The sequence below is a fragment of the Ochotona princeps genome, chromosome 5, assembly GCF_030435755.1.
Source record: "Ochotona princeps isolate mOchPri1 chromosome 5, mOchPri1.hap1, whole genome shotgun sequence".
Lineage (NCBI taxonomy): Eukaryota > Metazoa > Chordata > Mammalia > Lagomorpha > Ochotonidae > Ochotona > Ochotona princeps.
The window spans coordinates 83,883,007-83,902,776 of NC_080836.1; the positions used below are offsets into that span (position 1 = coordinate 83,883,007).

General features: G+C 37.9%; 1 protein-coding gene across 4 annotated transcripts in view; it reads right to left on the minus strand.

Annotated features, from left to right (window-relative positions):
• KANSL1L (KAT8 regulatory NSL complex subunit 1 like) overlaps nucleotides 1-19,770 on the minus strand; it is a 105,779-nt gene that overhangs the window by 84,865 nt on the left and 1,144 nt on the right. For 2 of the 4 annotated variants that reach the window (XM_058664944.1, XM_058664941.1), the window contains exon 2: nucleotides 3,406-4,522. In XM_058664944.1, coding sequence (XP_058520927.1) covers nucleotides 3,406-4,493 — 1,088 coding nt within the window. In that variant the 5' untranslated portion in view covers nucleotides 4,494-4,522. Of the gene's footprint in view, nucleotides 1-3,405; nucleotides 4,523-19,635; nucleotides 19,661-19,770 lie in introns of those variants that run through there. The other 2 variants (XM_058664943.1, XM_058664942.1) reach the window with 2 other exon arrangements.

Consider the following 19,770-nt stretch of genomic DNA (forward strand, 5'->3'; position numbering starts at 1 on the left):
CTGGGATCCCACGTGGGCACCAGTTCTAATCTTGGTGGCCCCACTTCCCATCCAGCTCCTTGCTTGTGGCCTGGGAAAACAGTCAAGGACAGCCCAAAGCCTGGGGATCCTACACTAGTGTGGGAGACCCGGAAGAGGCTTCTGGCTCCTAGCTTTGGATCAGCTCAGCTCGGGCCATTGTGGCTACTTGGGGAGTGAATCAGCAGACGGAAGATCTTCCTCTCTGTGTTTCCTCCTCTCTGTATATTTGACTTTACAGTAAAAATAAATAAATATTTTTAAAAAATGAACAGCGAGAAACAGAAACGTTTCCAACTTAAGAAAGCCATTTTATACTTATTCAAAAGAAATAACTAATTAAACTTGTATTATTTGTTCTTAATTGGCTAATGATCTGCCCATGAGTTCCAGCATTCCATATCGGTACAGGTTCGTGTCCCAGTTGCTCCACTTCCCATCCAGCTCCCTTGTAACCTGGGGAAGCAGTAGAGGATGGCCCAAAACCTTGGGACCCAGAATTGTATGTGGGAAGCAGGAGAAGGTCCTGATTCCTGGCTTCATTTGGGCTCTTCTCTGGCCATTATGGTCACTGGAAGAATGAACCAGTGGATAGCGATCTTTCTCTCTGCTCTCTGCAAATTTGCCTTTCCAACAGCAATAAATATAAGTTAAAAAAAAAAAAACACATTGAGGCAACATTTAATACATGGGAAAGTATAAAAAAATAAAGAATTCTGAATGGATTTCAAAAAGCAAAACAGAACAGATGAACAAATCAGCTTAAACAATTATCTAAGAATTCAGTGAAAGTTCTTATAAAAATATAGTAGTATGCAAATATATAGATCAGCAAGTATGACTTAACAAAGTTTATCTGATTACTAGAAATATAGATATGGGTTTCAATAAGGAAGGCATCATAATATTAAAATGTCAATAATTCAAGAGAGAAGACGAATCTCAAATGATTTAATTAAACTTCATAAATCATTCTTTTTATAAAATGTATGGTTAGTATTCCTAAAGTCCTTCCAGCAGATTATATAGAAAAGAAAGTTTAATAAAAGTTTTAAAGCAGAACTCAATTATTTCTAGGGTACCTTACATTGCTTTCCTCAATAAAGTGACATAAAATGTTTTTCAGTAGTTTGAATTTCCCCATTTGTCTTTGTTTTAAATAAAAGTCTGAATTTAGTATTCTCTCACTGCTTTCAAGGAGCAAATGCTAATCTTAAAACAAAATTTATGACCAATCATTATGCAGAATCTTCAAAAAGTTCCTTGAAAATGTATATTATGAAAAAATTATGCATAGATTTCAGTTTGGTTTGCATCAAAAATAAACTTGTTCTTGAATTCTATTTTTCCATACATTTTTATATGTTCTTATCATTATGTACTTGATATACAGAAAATCAACCAAAAGCATAAAAATGTGTTTTCTAGCATAATAGGGGTTGGGTTATTAACACCACCATATACACTAGCAAACCATCTAGGACAAAATGTAAGTTAATGATTAAAACATATAGTGGATTAAGTGTTATAGCCAATCAGTGAAAGAAAAAAACTAATAAAAACACCATTTTTGACAGTCCCAGCATCGCCTCTTCCCATCCAACTCCCTACTGAAAGCAGTGGAAGTACCTGGGCCCCTGAACCTACGTGGGAGACTGATGAATGCCCTGGCTCCTGACTTCAGCCTGGTTCAGATCTCTGTAACTCATTCACATGCATAAATTAATCTTTTGAAAAAAAATCATGGATCAAAATAGCTTTAGGAGAAAAAATATTGTTATTTCTGTTACATAAAAACCATCTATCAGTTCCTCAAAAACAAAAAATTTACTAAATTTTACTAAATTGGATTATGTCAGAACTGTTATAAATATAAAAAGTGATAAAAATTTAGATCTCTTTTAGAACATACATGGCGAATAAGTTTTGTACTCATAAGCATCAATTGAATACAACATTGAGAAACCAGCAAACTACAAATGGAGCAAGCACAGACTTAAGAGTTACACAGACATAGCAAATTCTGGTTCTATCATCTAATTCATCTTTTCACTGGTGGAAAATAGCTTAACCATGATAAATCTACCATTTTATTTTACTTAATCTAGCAAAAATATACTGGATTAGTATAGGCTCTACCTTGAAGTTATGGATATAATGAGTACATAAATATTTCTGTAAGTAGCAATTCAACTTACATGTATTCTCAATTTATAAACTCTGAAAGTTAATAAAGTTTTAAATTCTATGCAAACATTGGCGAAGAAAGCTTATTTACAACTACTTGGTTTTATTTTTCCTATACGAGGTTCTTACATAGAGCAATTGAGTAATTTTTTTTTCAAAAGTGCATATAGTCAGCTCTCCATATCCACAGAGTCTATTCATGGAATCAACCAACCACAGATTTAAAATAATAATAATTTTTAAAAAACGGGGGGTGGTGTTGGGCATTTGGTTCAGTAGGTAAGTCATGGCTCAGGATGCCCACATCCTAAATGGGCATGCCTCATTTGGAGACCTGGTTCCTCCACTTTGAATTAAGCTTCCTGATAATATGTGCATCCTAGGAGGCAGCAATGATGGCTCAAGTACTTTGAATTCCTACCATCAATGCAACACACTCACAAGGCCTTTCAGGCTCCTGGCTTCAGGGTGGCCCACCTCTGGCTATTTCAAGTAATTGGGGAGTGAACCAAGAGTTAGAAGATCTCTCTCTAACTTTCAAACAAAATAAAAATAAATTAAAATTTTTAATACAGTATCTTTTTTCTGAAACAGTTTACTAAAGTTAGTTGACAATTTTTTCCCAAAAGAGTAATAGAATTAATGTCATTATAACAATATTCTAAAACTTTAGTCTGATTTGTTGTTTGCTGTTTAAATTCTGTGTTTTTCATGATACAGTTCCTTAAACTCAGGCAGAGTGGGAAGGGAAACAAAGTATCTTTCAAAAATTGTGCCTATATTGAACATGTACAGACTTTATTGCCTGTCACTATTCCCTAGACAATACTCTATAATATTAACACATTTGTACTGCGTTAGGTATTATAACTAACTAAGAATAGATACAAAGTTTACCAGATGTTGTGTGTAGGCTATATGCCAACACTATGTCTCATGTCAAGGATGTAGAGTCAGGATTTGGGTAGACAAGGCAGGAAGGGCAGGACTAGAATCAATCCCTAGTGGATACTGAGGGATGACTGTATCTACTCACACATAATATTTAGCAAGTAAAACATTAAAAAATTTTACCAAAGTTTTATAACTTAAAGATCATGGCATTAAGATTTTAGATAATCCATTTATTTTTAACATATCTTAAAAAGAGGCAATAGCTTCTATATACATATAAAAGTCTAATAATAATTTTGCACTTACACTGCCACATTTTTTCTAATGGTATATTCATCCAAATCGTCATCAGAGCTGCTATCAGTAGCATCAGAATCCAGTCCCTCTTCAACATGCGACAACAACCCTGTAGCAGACAGCGCAAATCTTTGGATTTCTGCAGCTGTACACTGTGCAGAGCCATTTTTTGTATCATTCCACAATTTATTCTCTGGAGTGAATTTGTTAACTTCTGGCTTAACATCAGTGCATTTAAGAAAAGTACTATCCATAACAGTGGTAGGTTCATGAAAGATCTTCATGTTGGGGAAATGATGTTTCACTGAAAATTGCATTTGCTGACCATAGTGCTTAACAACATGTTTTGCCAGGAGCATCTGTAAATGTTTCTGAGTTCTTCTAGCCTGGTTAAGTAAAATTTTCTGTTTGCTTACACAATGAAGTAAACGAGCATTCACTTCCTCCTCTTTTTCAGCAGCTGTGGAACTGATGGGAACAGCTGAGTGGTCAGGTCCAATTTTCTTTTGAGCACATTGCAATAAACCCTTTTTAATGTCAATATCACTAAGCTTATCCGAAAGTGCATTCTTTTGGTACCATTTACAGTTTTGCAGTTGTATTTTATCTACATTAGCATCTTTGGTTATATTTGAGTCCAAAATAATTTGTATGTCTTTCATGCACTGACTTGTGGTATCTGATAGAGGTTCCTTTTTGACGAACTCCTCAGAGTGAGAATGACAGATTTTACTTAACTGAATGTTGCTGCCGTTACACAATATGTTTTTCAGCTTACTGCAATTGGGCTCTCCCGGTGGCCTTTGCTTGTAATTCTCATTGTATTTATTTAGTGCAGAATTAGAACTCATTAAAATCAGTGTTTGATAATGTTTTGAAGGTTGAGGGGAGCCAAAATGTTTGAAATTTACAAAATTAGTATTAACAGTGGCTTCAGAAGTGGGAAATCCTAGCATGTGGGAGAAACTGTCTCCTTTTAGCTTTTCATCTACAGTTCTTGGACTTCCCATGCATAGTATCTTGTCAGATTCCATGGCGCTTGGCAAAGATGAAAAGCAGATACCCTTTGCTGTTGCCTCCCTCAAAGCTGGGGTCATGGCGATTCTTGCAGATAATTATTGGAAGCCTAAAACAATGTAAACACAAATGATCAGTATCTACAAACTTAATGATTACAAAAGACAAATATTTTTCATGTAATATTTAAAATATGTATTAAACCCATAGTCCTCTTTTATCTGCCAAACTCTAACATCATCTCAACAAGGATTAAGCTGTGTCTCACTTGAACTGTGAGTCTAACATCCAAAACTCCAACTAGAGTTGCACATTATCTAGCACAGTATAAGTTTTCAGAGAATATTTGTAGATATAATTATATATCAGAATACAATTTCTAAGAAAGAGTTATTTTTATTGGAAAGGAAGATTAATAGAGAGGAGATAAAGATCTTCCATCTGGGGCCTAGCAGCGTGGTCTAGTGGCTAAGGTCCTCGCCTTGAATGCGCCGGGATCCCATATGGGTGCCAGTTCTAATCCTGGCAGCTCCACTTCCCATCCAGCTCCCTGCTTGTAGCCTGGGAAAGCAGTCAACGATGGCCCAAAGCTTTGGGACACTGCACCCACGTGGGAGACCTGGAAAGAAGTTCCTGGTACCAGGCTTCCGATCGGGTCAGCAGTGGCCATTGTGGTCACTTGGAGAGTGAATCATCGGACGGAAGATCTTCCTCTCTGTCTCTCCTCCTCTCTGTATATCTGACTTTGTAATAAAAATAAATAAATCTTAAAAACAAAAAAAAGATCTTCCATCTGCTGGTTCATTCTTGTAATTGCTGTAACAGCCTGAGCTGTGTCAATCCCTAACCAAGAGTCAGGAACTTCCTCCAGGTTTCCCACGCAAGTGTAGGGTCCCAGGGCTTTGGTCCATCCCTCACTGCTTCCACAGGCTATCAGCAGGGAACTGGATAAGAAGTTGAGCAGCTGGGACACGAACTAGCACCTGTATGGGATGTCAGCACTTGCAGATAGAGGATTAGGCAGTTGAGCCATTGTGCCTGCCCCATCAGAACACCTTTTTTAAACAATGTTAATAATGCCAAGTTGGAAAAAAAATTCAAACCTGAAATAAGGTAATCACCCTGAAAACTGTGAGTCAATCTCACATTTTTAATTAAAAGATTGATTTATTTCTGGGGCCAGTACAATGGCTCAAATGGCTAATCCTCCATCTCCAACCATAATATCCCAAATGTGTGTCCCAGCTGCTTCACTTTCCATCCAGCTCCCTGCTTGTGGCCAGGGAAAACGGCAGATGGCTGGCCCAGATCCTTGGAATTTTGCACTCCAGTGTGGAGACCTGGAAGAAGATCCCAGCTCTGGCTCTTGGCTTTGGATTGGCTCAGTTTCAGCTGTTGCAGCCATTTGGGGAATGACTCAGCAAATAGAATATCTTTGTCTCTCCTTCTCTCTATAAATCTGTCTTTACAATGAAAATAGTTTAAAGAGAGAGAGAGAGAGAGAGAATGAATGAATGAATTATGGGCCCAGCACAGTAGCCTAGTGGCTAAAGTCCTCGCCTTGAACACGCCCCGGGATCCCATATGGGTGCCAGTTCTAATCCAGGCGGCCTTGCTTCCCATCCAGCTCCCTGCTTGTGGCCCGGGAAAGCAGCTGAGGACAGTCCAGAGCCTTGGGACCCTGCACCCACATGGGAGACTCAGAAGAAGCTCTTGGTTCCTGGCTTCAGATCGGCTCAATTCTGGCCATTGCAGTTCCTTGGGGAGTGAATTAATTAATGGAAGATCTTCTTCTCTGTCTCTCCTCCTCTCTGTATATCTGACTTTCCAAGAAAAAAAAAATCTTTAAAAAAAAAGAATTATTTATTTTTATAAAATATAATCAATTGCTCTTAATTTCCATTTCTAAGTGTAATCTTCACAAGCTGGAAAGTATTAATAAGAATCAAATGAATACTGAATATATGTGAGAGAAGATATGAGACAAACTAAAAATTAAAAATCACCTCATATTTACTAGTAACATGACAACGAGAGACCTTCATTGTGGTATATCAGATTATGCTGCTTCCTGCGATGCAAGCAACTCATATGGGCTGGTGTCCCAACCTCTCCACTCTGATCTAGATGATAACTCAAGTATTTGGGCTCCTGTACCCATGTGAAGATGGGCAAAGCTACTGCCTCCAGGGATGACAGTCCTGTTTCCTGTTAAGTATTGTTCTGCCCTAGTCAGGACCTTGCAGCCACTTGAGGAATAACCTGCAGAAGAAAGACTGTCTCATTCTTTCTCTGTGACTTTGCCTTTCAAACAGTTTTGTTATGTATCAACAAAAACATGTCTAACCTACAATATATGTAATGTGTCCTGAAAATGTTTTTTCCTTTTTCACAAATAGTCATCAGTTTTCATTTATTACAGAAGATGTTATCTCTGGAAAATAGACTCTACCAGATTACCACTGAAGATTAACTTCAATAGTGCGTGTCAGGCTGGACTGCAGTTTCCCCAGCAAATGCAAGATCTGGGGCTGGCAGCAGGCTTGGTAGGGAAACTGTGAGCACTCCCCTGCTGGGCTGCAGCTCCCATGGTGAGCTTGAGAGCCAGGGCTGGGAGTGGAGCTGATCAGGCAGCTCCATCTACCAGTATGTGCATCAGCTGGTGCAGGTGATGAACCATAACTGACCCTGCCACGGCTGGTGTACACAAGAGTCAAGTCTGAGGTCACCCCAAGTGAGGTTTCTTGGGGGATTCCCCAATTTGATGGCTGGACTCAAACCCTAACCACAGGGGAAAATCACAAGATATGTGGTCCAACCTCAGTGCATGTGTCAGTACTGAGTGAGCCTCCTCAGTTGCTATTGCCTGTGCAGAGGACAGCAGGTCCAGATAGACCGATGAGATGACAGCCAGCAGGGGACATTCATTGTCTCCTCAGAGGATGGAAATCAGAACAGGTTGGACCACTTTCCTGCCAAGCTTTGCAACATGTTCCTAAGCCTGTGGATGCACTAAGATGGTCTTGGTTAGCCAATCAACCTTGGAAGGATTTTCTGAACCCCAGCGCAATGAAATCTCAAAACCATCAAAAAACAAACAGATAAAACCCTTGGAATATTCTTCCCCATATTGGAGTGTCTGAAGCGTCAGCAAGTGAGTATAATTTGACAGCAAGGAGTGGCTGGCTCCCTCGCCTTCCTACCCTGCACACTCAGGAGAAAGAAAAATTGAAACATTTTTCCCACCCACCTTCCTTCATATCCCAACCGTCTCCACCCTAAACAGAGACTCACAATGGCATACATCCCTCCCAACTATGCCAACAATATATTTTATCAAAAGAAAAATGTCAAACCATATATTATAATTTACAGGAAACAGTAATCCTGTAACACTAAAATATATGAGTCTGAGTAGTAAGACATTTTTGCAAAAGTTACAGTAACAAGATTTTAAAGGCATCTAGTCCTCAGAAATATGAACTTCAGAAATTTGTTTCAACATATATGATAGTTGATAATCACCTAACTGGCCACACTTTCATATTGTGTGTTCCAAATGCTAGCTGCAATGCTGCTTCCTTCATTCTGGACTTTTTTCCAAAGATTAACAACAATAAAAAAAGTTCAGTTCATTTCTACATAACAGCAAAAATCACAAACATTAATATTCAGAATACATAAACATTCGTATAAACTGAGAGTAGAAAACCAGATACTTCAAAGATGAAATTCAAATGGTCTGAAAAATATACTCCATCACACCAGTAATAAGGGAAATATAAATCAACAAACCAAGAGCTTAGTTTGTAACCAGCAAATTAACAAAAATATTTTATGTCTGAAAATATCATTTATCATGAGTAGGTAAAAACCATAATTTCTTACATTTACTGAGCCCATAAATTGGTTCACTCAACATGCACAAGTAAACAAGCAATGTTCAGAAGAGCAAAAACACTGCTTCAAAACACTACAGATTTCTAATGTTAGGAGAATGGGTAGCAAAACGTGCTAGAATACTATTCTGTCATTTGAAAAAATTACATTATCAATATAAATCTCACAAGATAAAAGAATATCATAAACTACATATGTGTGTGTATGTGTGTGTGTGTATATCATACAGAGAGAGAGAGGGAGAGAGAGAGAGAATGGAACCATATAACACAAACCAAAAATCTTTAATATCCTGTATGCAAAGATACACAAACATGTGTTGACAAGAGTAAAAAGTGAAATTACAACCACAAAATTTGTTAAACATAAACTTCAGTAAATCCCATGAAAACAACCAAGAGTAATGATGTCAAAGGATTTGCATTTGAACTATAAACTTTGTTACTTGGGGGGGTATACTAAATGCACAAATGTTAATGACTGCTCATTCTGAGAGATAAAAATAAAGGTATTTTTATAGACATTTCATGGCTTGGTGTCTCAAAATATGTAGATATTTCTTATAATTCTCCTATCAAATCTTGTTTACATGAAAATTTATACTTTCATATAATATCTCAAAAATAGGCCAAAAGGGGGTGCGTTGCAGAGAGTTCCTGACACAGTAGGTAACACAGGGCTTGGGACTCTCATATCCTGTACCAGAGTGCTGGGATAGAGTTCTACCTCTGCTTCCAATTCCAGCTTCATGCTGGTGTGTAACTTGGGAGATAACAATGACAGCCCAAGTTGTTGGGCCCCTGTTACCCGTGTGGGAGACCTGGATTGAGTTTCCGATTGCCAGTTTCTCTGATCCAGCTCTGGCTGTCACAGATATTTTCCCATTGCCAGTTTCTCTGGTCCAGCTCTGGCTGTCACAGATATTTGGGCAATGAAACAGATGACCAATCTCTCTTTGTCACTTTCTCAAATCTAAGGGAAATTAAGTGTTTTTGCAAGAAAATCTGCAACAGCTGCAAATGCTGGAGTCCAGATATCAACCTCTGCCCACTGACTGCAAATGACAGTGTGCTTTTCACTGCTTAACACTGCACAGCACACATTGCAACCATGCTATCTTTCTGTAGGAAAATATGTCATCGGCTGTGCATTCTTTATTAGCCCCAAGGAGCTAGAAATTTGTTGTTTTGCCTACTTATTTTGTTTTCAACCGAGAGTTTTGTTGTCATTCTTTGTTGTTTTCACTTTAGTGTGGCATGCAATACTGCTCTCCTCTTGAATACAATCTCAGTGAACCTGACCATCAGTTAGGTTTGTAGACTACAACTTGTAATGATGATGGCTGCTTTTCCCAAATAGTATAAATGTCCTACAACCAGCCATGGATGTTGGATGCTACTTCCCTCATGACCACAGTAAATGGGGTGGGGATCAATGAACATACACAGCAGTGTTGACTCTTCTAAGAACCTGCTTAAAATAGTTTGGTTTCTAATTTCTGAATTTATGGACTTTATTGTTTTAAAAATCTCAGTGTTTTAAGATCTAAATGCGAACAGATGGCACATACAGATTAAGATGATTCAAATGTGGTTCTCAAAATATGAAATGTGGTTTTCAAATAAAAAGTTTCTAAAATGCAATAAACCTATATAATAGACTCCTATTTATTCCAAACCAAAAATAAGTAAAAGCAGGAAGATAAGAAAGAATAGATCCTTCTCACGATGTCACACTATTACACTGAAATACAAAAATAAAATTTGCACTAAGATATTTTTCTCCAAGATTCAAGTTATTATTTGATCAACTTAATGATTCACACCTTCTAATCTACAAAGAGCTACGATAGTATTTAGCATCTATATTGCTCTCTAAGGAGAACTGCCTTAATCACTGCCCTTGCTGATGGTATTAGTAATATTCGAAAGATATTACATTGTCTCCACACCAGCAACTACTCCTGCTTAAACATGTGAACAGGGTGTTATGGATACAAAGCAATAATCAGCAGGTTAGAAGGTAAAATAATATGAGGTAAAGAGCCTCATCATAGATCCTGGATAAAGAGGTAATACTAAAAATAAGTAGAGAGAAGATATACAGAGGAAGATACACAGTTGATAATAGAAAGAGATGGGATGGAAATGCAAAAACTAAAACCACAACAAAACATAGACACTAAAACAAGGGTGAGATCTCTAGGGCTTGATTAACATGAAAAGCAGTCTTCTGGGACCAGCATTGTGGCACAGAAGTTTAATCCACCAGTTTCATTCCCCGCTGCTGCTCCTCTTCTCATACAACTCTCTACAGGTACACCTGGGAAAGCCAAGAGTAGCCCAAGTACTTATACTCCTGGCACTTCAATGGAAAATCCACATGGAGGTCTACACTCTAGGTTTTCAGGTAGCTCAACCCTGGCTAGTGCAGCCATTTCATGAACGAATCAGAAGACTGAAGACTGATTTATTCATTCTTTCCCTCAAATAAATAAATCATAAGTAAAAATAGCCCTCAAATATGGCCCTAATAATTACCAACTCTCGATATTCATACCCCTTGTGTAATGAACTCCTTGAGTGTGGGATTGGGTTTAATGACACTGACAATGAAGAGATTATAGTAGAGGTGATGGATGTGTCTACTGAGATTAGGTTACAGAGACCTGCCATTATCTTGTCAACCCTTTCACTTAAGGAAGCCTACTGCCATGCTGTGAACTAGATGACACACACAGCAAAGAAATGATGCCTCTCGCCAACAACAATTGCTCTCAGGTCCAACAGCCATGTCAGTAATCTAGACGCACATCTTTCCCCAGCAAAGCCTTGAGATGAATGTCACCCTGGCCAGCACCTTGATTTCAGCTTTGCAACAAACCCTAAAAACAGAGGCATTTAACCAAGCCATTCTTAATCCCAGAATCTATGAAATAACATAGATTCTAAGAAACTTAATTTTAATATAACCTGTTATACAGTAATAGAAAATAAATCGACTTCAATATGAAGAATGTTCAAACTCTAGTGCCTGGAAGATACAACCCTATCATGCCTCCTACTCTAGAATTTCCATGAAGACCTTCTGTACTCTATATATAACTGTAAATCATCCTGGCTGGCATGACTCTAGTTTGCAACTGGAAGAAACTCATGAAAATAGATATGTCTCCTACAGCACTTAGATGAGTCTCATCATACATAAAACAAGTAAATTGATTCTGATTATTTAGATATGTGGTAATTGTGCAAAACAATGTTTCCTGACCGAATATTCTAAATTACCACTTTGACTAACACCATTGAACAGCTAGCTATACTTACCACTAACACTTTTAAGCTCTATGAAGGCTTATATTTTTGACTGTTCTATCCCCCAAATGAAAGAGTATTTGACACATAGCAAGTGCTAAATAGGTATCTGGTGAGTAAATGAGTAATTACCACCGTTCTTAGAATAAAATACAAGGCTTGCTTATGACAGTCTAGTCAGATTCCTGACTAGCTCACCTTCTGTGACTTTTTTCCATGTGATATTGCGTGATTCAGATATACTACCTCTTGTGGTTTTTCTTGAAACATACCAAGCAAGTCCCCTAATGCAGAGACTATGCTTGCTATTCCCTTGGCCTTCAACAAGGGAAGGCAGGCTCCCTCGACATGCTGTAAAGTCACCACAGCAGAGAATCTTCCCTTAACAAGTATATTCAACATAACTTCAGTGTCTTATTCACGATTCTTCCTTTCCTAGCAGTGTTTTATCGTCCGTCTTAACTTTGTTATCACCTGACATTCCAGGAAAAGCAACAATACTGCAAGTTATCGAATGTTCTGATATCCAGCATTAAATACTGCCTAATGCAGAGCAGCCATCATGTTTGTGTTGACTACATTAGAAGACAAATGAATAGGTTATGATTTTCAAAGCATTCCAAGGATTTAGGTTATCACAATCATGACAACACCTAGTCAAATTCTGTTTTTTAAAGAAATGTGGCTTATTTCATGAATGCAAAACAGGTCAACATTTATCTATTGCAAAGAAGGGGGTGGGAAATGGGAGAGAGAAACTTCTATCCATCCCCAAATGGCCACAACAGTTAGGATTCATTTAAGCCAAAGGCAGATGCCAACACTCCACATGGGTGGCAAGTGTCCAAGCACTTGAACCATTGTCTGCAGCCTTTTCAGACACATTAGTAGAGCTGACACAGCAGCCTGGCCTTGAACTGATGCTACCATATGCATAACCAGCACTGCAAGCAGCAGCTTAGCTCTCTGTACTGCAAAGCCACCCCCATTAATTCAATAATTTTTAAAATGCATGAAAAGGAAAAAAATGTTTTCTCAATAGATATAAAAAAAGCATTTGACAAAATTCAATACCCATTCACAGTATGGAAAAAAATCAGCATATTTGAAAAAAAGAGGGAAAAATCCTTGAAAGTATCTGCATGCACAAAAGCCTACAGTTCAGATCATAATTAATAATGAAAGACTGAATGCTTTTTTCCTAAAAAGAAAATGAAGCAAGGTATTGTATCTTTTCACTTAAATTGTCATATTGGAGGTCCTAGGCAGTGCAACAGGCCAACAATAACAAAAGGAATATAGACTTTAAAAAAGTATAATTTGCCTTCATGCACAGATGGTATGATTTCCTATATAGAAAATTATAAAACCACTACTAGAACAAATGAGTTCAATAAAACAGCAAACACAAGGTCAATAGGCAAAATTATTTACATTTTTTCTATACTGTAAACAAAAAAAACTGGAAAAAGAAATATTTAACATGAATAATTCCAGCACCTCCAAAACTATTTAGGTATAAATCTAAAACTATATATTTCTAATCTATCTACTTATCATCTTTGATGATAATTTATTTCCTATTAAGCAAGACACTGGGAATAGAGTCTCCTTTCTAGAAGAGATTATTGCACTGATACATAACTTCAAAGAACTTAGAAGGAAGCAAATCAGGGACAATTAAATTTCTTTGGGTCACAACATATAGAAACTAAATTATCAATATAGCAGAATAAAGAAGCAAAGCCACAACTTGTGAAATTCAATCAGAATTTTTCCAAAGGAAGAAACTAGATGACCTTGATTTTCTGTCAACAGAATGTAGTTCCAGATAATTCAAAAACCAATTCTGTTTCTTGAACTTGAATTTCACTTATATGTTTCTACAGTGGAATTTCCAACTTGCACTCTACACAGTGACATCACAGACATGTTACAAGTGGAGGAAAAGTCTTATAAACAAAAGTTACAGATGATACACCAAGTAAATAATTCTCCAGAAAATAATACAGTTCACAATAATATTCTTTTTCTCAAAAGTCTTACGAAAAATATCAACCCAAGGGAGAATATTAGTATGACAAGTCAAAGTTTATGAATTTATGATCCGGGAGTGGGCCCAGGAGGGAAATAGTGGGCACCTCCCTCTTGGGTTATCACTCCCACTGGAAAGCATGAAAGCCAGGACAGGGGCAGGGGTGGCTGGACAGAACGGCACCTGCCAGTATGTGTGTGAGCTGGATAGTGGGCCTTGTTGGATTGAACAGGCTTCAATGCCCACTGACATGTAGGAGAGCTGAATGGGATGTGGGACAGACTGAACAAGTCTATAAGACTGAACCAGGGTAGCGGGCAGGCCTGGTGGGTGTTATTGCAGGTCGTTCCAACTGGTTTGTGTGAGGGCCAATTGTGTGCTGAGCAGAATCAGGCTGGACTGCAACACCCATTGGTTCATGTGGAAGACAGTGTTGGAAACAGAACTGACCAAGCAATTGCAACCACCAGCAAATCATAAGCTGACCGGGGCAATGGACTGTGCCGGACCCTGTACTGGCAAGCACACACAAGAGTTTGGTCTGGGATCACCTCAGACAAAGTTTCTTTGGGAATCTCCCCAATTGAACTGCCGGACTCAGAACCCCAATCATGAAGAGAATTGCAGGTTCCATGGTCTGACCATGGAGTGCAAGTGTCAAAGCTGAGCCTCCTCAGAGGCTCAGACAGAGCAGTGGACAGCATATTCAAGTACACATGGAGGATACAGCAGCCCATCAGAACCTGCAGACGACACCTGGTACCAGAACAGAGGACAGAGGACAGAACAGATCAATCAACTACTGCAACCATGTGTTGGCAGGGAAAATCTGGGCAAATGGAGACTCTAAAGTGAACTATGTCAGCCAGTGGATTCTAAATAGATTTCATCGTGCTTGGAATGGGGATATTAGCAGCAATTCAGAACTGTTGAACTATCAAAACACTTGAGCAGGACCCTGCAGCATGCCTCACATTGAGAACCTGGGATAGGTGGGAGGCTGGGTGGGGTCTCCCGTTATCTCCCCTTTTACCCCAGATACCAAAAAAAAAAAAAAAAAGCAACAATGTGGAAACAATGGTCTTACCTACTTCCTACAGCCCTTAACCCTTTGTGCCCTAATCAACTATGTAAAGATTGTCAAATTAAACCAATTAAAAAAAAAGTTTATGAATTTAAGCAATAAACTTTTTTTCAAATAACAAAGAAACAACACCTTTTTTGTTACATTGAATTTCATTAACAAAATTAAATTAGCCCACTAACAAAAATGGGAGATTATAAAGCATATACTGTAAATTCTAATTTTGACTCAAAATTTAATCCAAAGAATACTGTGAATTAAGGAAAAAGTTGGTCTGAGGTTGTATTACCACAAATAAAATATCTTTCCCTACAGTCTCCAGAATGTGTTCATTAGAGGCATAATCTATATTTTTAAGATTTATAACCATATATATTTATGACTTAGTATTAAATAAATGTGATTTGATCATCTAGGTATCATAAAACATGGGGAAAGCGGCCATCTCAAAAATCTGCATTTCATTTTAAGAAATTACCAAGTCATTACTGAGTTGGTTCAGATACTTGGTAATCAAGCCTTTCTTGCTTAACTTAAAGGCAATATAATCCAAGTATTTTTCACATACTTCTATAGGAAAGTTTAAAAAACTGCTAATATAATCTTCCTAGTTGAAACAAACTAGATAAGAACCACACTTCCTGAAAATCATTATTAAAGACAAAATCTGGGGCCCGGCGGCGTGGTCTAGCGGCTAAAGTCCTCACCTTGAAAGCCCCGGGATCCCATATGGGCGCCGGTTCTAATCCCGACAGCTCCACTTCCCATCCAGCTCCCTGCCTGTGGCCTGGGAAAGCAGTTGAGGACGGCCCAATGCATTGGGACACTGCACCCGCGTGGGAGACCCGGAAGAGGTTCCAGGTTCCCGGCTTCGGATCGGCGCGCATCGGCCCGTTGCGGCTCACTTGGGGAGTGAAACATCGGACGGAAGATCTTCCTCTCTGTCTCTCCTCTGTATATATCTGGCTGTAATAAAAAATGAATAAAAAATCTTTAAAAAAAAAAAAAAAAAAAAAGACAAAATCTGATTTGCTGTCCCTTAAAATACCAGATTTGGAGTATGATTTATATTCTAAAGTACATACATATATTTCATGGAAAACATCCACATCTACCTCTTGAGCATTAAATGTGACTCTTTTAATCGGAACCTGGATAATCTCACGTCCCTTCAATTCAGAACAGTGAAACAATCTACAACAAAACTTTAGAAAGACGACACATTTATCCCGCAAGACTATCAATAGACCCTCAAGTAGGGTCAAGGATTATTTCCATACTCACAATTGAAATACCTTTCAAATAACTTAGCCATGCTAAAACAGGAAGAAAAAGAATAGGGAAAAAAGACAAATTCTTTTAGCAAAATATGATATTCTTTTAAGCATGACTAAGATAAAAGGGACTCAAAAGTTTCAATTTATAATTCATAAAGGAAAGCCCAATTAAAAGCAACAAACTCAATGAGAGTGACTTTCACATTGGTACTGTGTTATTCCTAAAAAAAAATTATAAAAATTAATAGAAGGCAAGAATAGGGCTCGGCAGCATGGCCTAGTGGCTAAGGTCCTCGCCTTGATCCCATATGGTTGCTGGTTCTAATCCCGGCAGCTCCACTTCCTCTCTATCTCTCCTCCTCTCAGTATATCTGACTTTGTAATAAAAATAAAAAAAATAAATCTTTTTTTAAAAAAAAAGAATAAAAAACACAGTATTGTGTTTTCAAGATTTCTTTATGCCACTTTACAGCAGAAAAATGGCATAATTGGCAAGGCCAGAGTACAGTTAGTGCAGTAGTATGTATTTAACAATGTTTATACACAAGAACTTCTTCCACTTTCAAAACTATGCCTAAAAAGGAATTCTCTTTGAAGACCAAAGGAATTTAATTAAAGATAAAGCTACTTGGGTGGCCAAATAACACATCAAACAGCTCATACCTTAAGCAGAATCATCACTACTCAGTTGTAAGTGCATGACTCACAGGAGTATAAATGAACAGTCTTTTTTTTTTTTCTGTATAAACCAACTTGAATCCAGAAATTTGCATTTAGAAGTTATTATCAAATTACTCAGTCTATAATTTAGCCTCACATGGTTAAATGCTGATTAATGACCACTTACAAATTTTAAAAGCTCCCGCTTACTAACAACAACATATTTGAGAATTCTTTCGTATTACAGGACTAGAAACAAAGTTTCAATGTTGCAAAAAAAGTAAATTAAAAATGTATAAACACTAGCAAAATTAACAAAATCTCCACATTATAAATGCATGTATGTTTATATCCATATAGAGGTAACTATTTCTAAGAATCTAAACGTAACATTAAGTATTAAAAATTTTCACTACCTCTACAGGTTTTGTTAGACTGTCCAATGGCATCTGTAATACTACCAGTTTTACTAACACTAGCTGGCTATTTAATTCCACATGAGTAGGTAATAAGGAGCACAATTCAGTGAAATATTCAATTAAGACAATAATTAAGGGAAAAAAGGAGAAATCTTACTTTTTCTAAACCAAAAGGGATGTTAAGATTGTGTTTAAGACACATTCTATGATAGTAGTGTAATGCGTAATGACTTTGACGAATTGCTTTAAAGCCAGTATGCCCTGTGGAGTCCCCACTAGCTGTTACCTTACTATGCGGAGCCCTGTGTCCTACTGTTGTGATTTGAGAAACCCAATCACTAAACAACAATTAACCTAAGAAAGCAGCTTCTGCCTCCTTCGGCTCCTGCTTCGCATTACTTAAGCAAATGTATAGAATATAAAACAGAGATCACAGAGCTAACTGAATGAATACATGAAGATACCACGAAAATAAGAATTAAACATCAGGTTTATGCGGTAGATTAAAGGACAGTAAAAAACGATGCTATGGACAACACTTGGTGGGCTATCCAGATTAACCCGAGTGACAAAGCAAGGGAAATTTAGACACAGGGAAACTTTTTGTGACCTGCAAGTGAAGACAAGCGAAACTAGAATGATCAGCATGGGATCCCTAACTGCACAGGAGAATGAGCCAAGAAGGTCAAACACTCTAACACCATGCTAAATGGCAATAAAACCAGATGCAGCTGTGGAGAACTACACCCAGGATCAACAGAGGTCCACTTCACCGGACACTTCAAAGTAATGAAAGAGTCAAAGAGTAACGGTCCTTTGTGGGCAGTGGACTCAGAAACCAAGACAAAATGCAAACTCACAATTTCTTGACCTTCCAGAGGTACAAGTATCAATAGTTCATTGCAAGTATATGCACTGCCCACTGTGTAATCTGTAGCATGTAAAAGATCAAAATTCCCTCAGGCATCTTATAATAAATTCAGAAACTAACAGATAAATCATAGGTATTCAGTGAAAAATCGTTTAAATTCAAGGCAAATTTTCATTATATAACATTATTGGATGATGAATAAAGATGTAACAGGACGCATGCTCATTAACACTAGGCAAGAATGAGCATGATAGTCTGGACAATAATATGGAAATATTACAAGAAAGAGAAAAAAAGAAACATAATATAGAACAAATTATTTTTACATTTTTGCACACAGCTCTTTTTAAAATTAATTTAACAAAATAAGCAATTGTTAGCTTGAAAGAGCATATATAATGAAACAAAACAAAAATGTATAAAACAATGCCATATGAACAGCCTGAATTATTCCAGAAAGGCTAGGGAAAAATAATACTAATCTATGGACTAAAACTGCAAGGAAATGTCTGACATTTGTCTGTAAAAGTAGGTGGGCTTTGAGACAGAATCAAAGCTACTATCTAAACTGAGTTTGACAACCAAATAATTCCAACTTAATGATTCACCTACTGTTCATATTCTCAATGAACTGGCTTAAAAAAAACTGTTAACAAAATTTTGCAAATGCGATGTAGGTAAATATTACTAATGCTGGAGCCAGTGCAATGGCCTTGGGATGCTACACCTACATGGGAGATTTGGAGGAAGCTCCTGACTTCGGATCAGCTCAGCTCTAGCCTTTGTGGCCATTTGGGAGGCGAACCAGCAGATGCAGGATCCTTCTGTCTCTCCTTCTCTTTGTAAATCTGCCTTTAAACATTTTCAAAAAATTAATAAAATTTGTACTAATGAAGTATTTGGTCTTGCTTACACTCTGTTAAGGCAGGGATTTTATGAAACTCTTTACAAGCAACAGATTTGAGATCGGAGAGGTTGTGACTTGTTCTAAGTGTCTTTCTCAAATAACCTGCATTCCAGAACACGCAGTTTCCTCCATTATTCTTACAGCTACTTTTCCCCAGCCAAAACATTGCCAGATTTGTCTGTTATATTCATACATATTTTACTGGCGTTTCCTCGCTAAGAATTCTGCTCTTTCCAATAATTAAAAAAAAAAAAAAACCTACTGGCTCAAACACAGCAAGAAATTCATCTAACTGGTAAAAAAAAAAATAGAATAAGAAATAAAATAAACCCAAGATTGTTTCGCCACCGGCATATGCCTGCTTTTAAGTTTGAAGAATCGAAAACAAGCGTGCTTTCCACACTCCTGATCTGACAGGAGGGCAAAGGACTTCATCACACACTCAATTCTCCCGGGTAAAAAAGCATTACAACAACATCTATCCACAAGTTATTTCCCGGTCCTTAAAGCCAGCCTCTTCTCCCGAGGTTTTTTGAAACCAGCACGCGGTCTTACATTCTTTCAACACACACTCTCAGTTTTTCCAGCAACGCTGAACCCTACCTAAGCGCATCCAAAGTGACATAAACTTGGAATCTTACAGATTCCTTTACGTATTACTTAATTCTAAAAGCCAACTCCATGATTGCCTGAAACGAAGCATGAAATTAAAATAACAAAAAAAAGAGGGTCCTATCCAACTGCAGTGGCTTCACCTCACCGTCCGGACCCAAAACAGCTGTCACCACACCCACTCGGGGAGGTGCGGCCGCTCGGGGCGAGGGGCGGGCTCCAGCACGCCCAGGGTTCTGTCTCGCGCGCACGCGCCGGCCCAAACAAAAGGGAGGCAA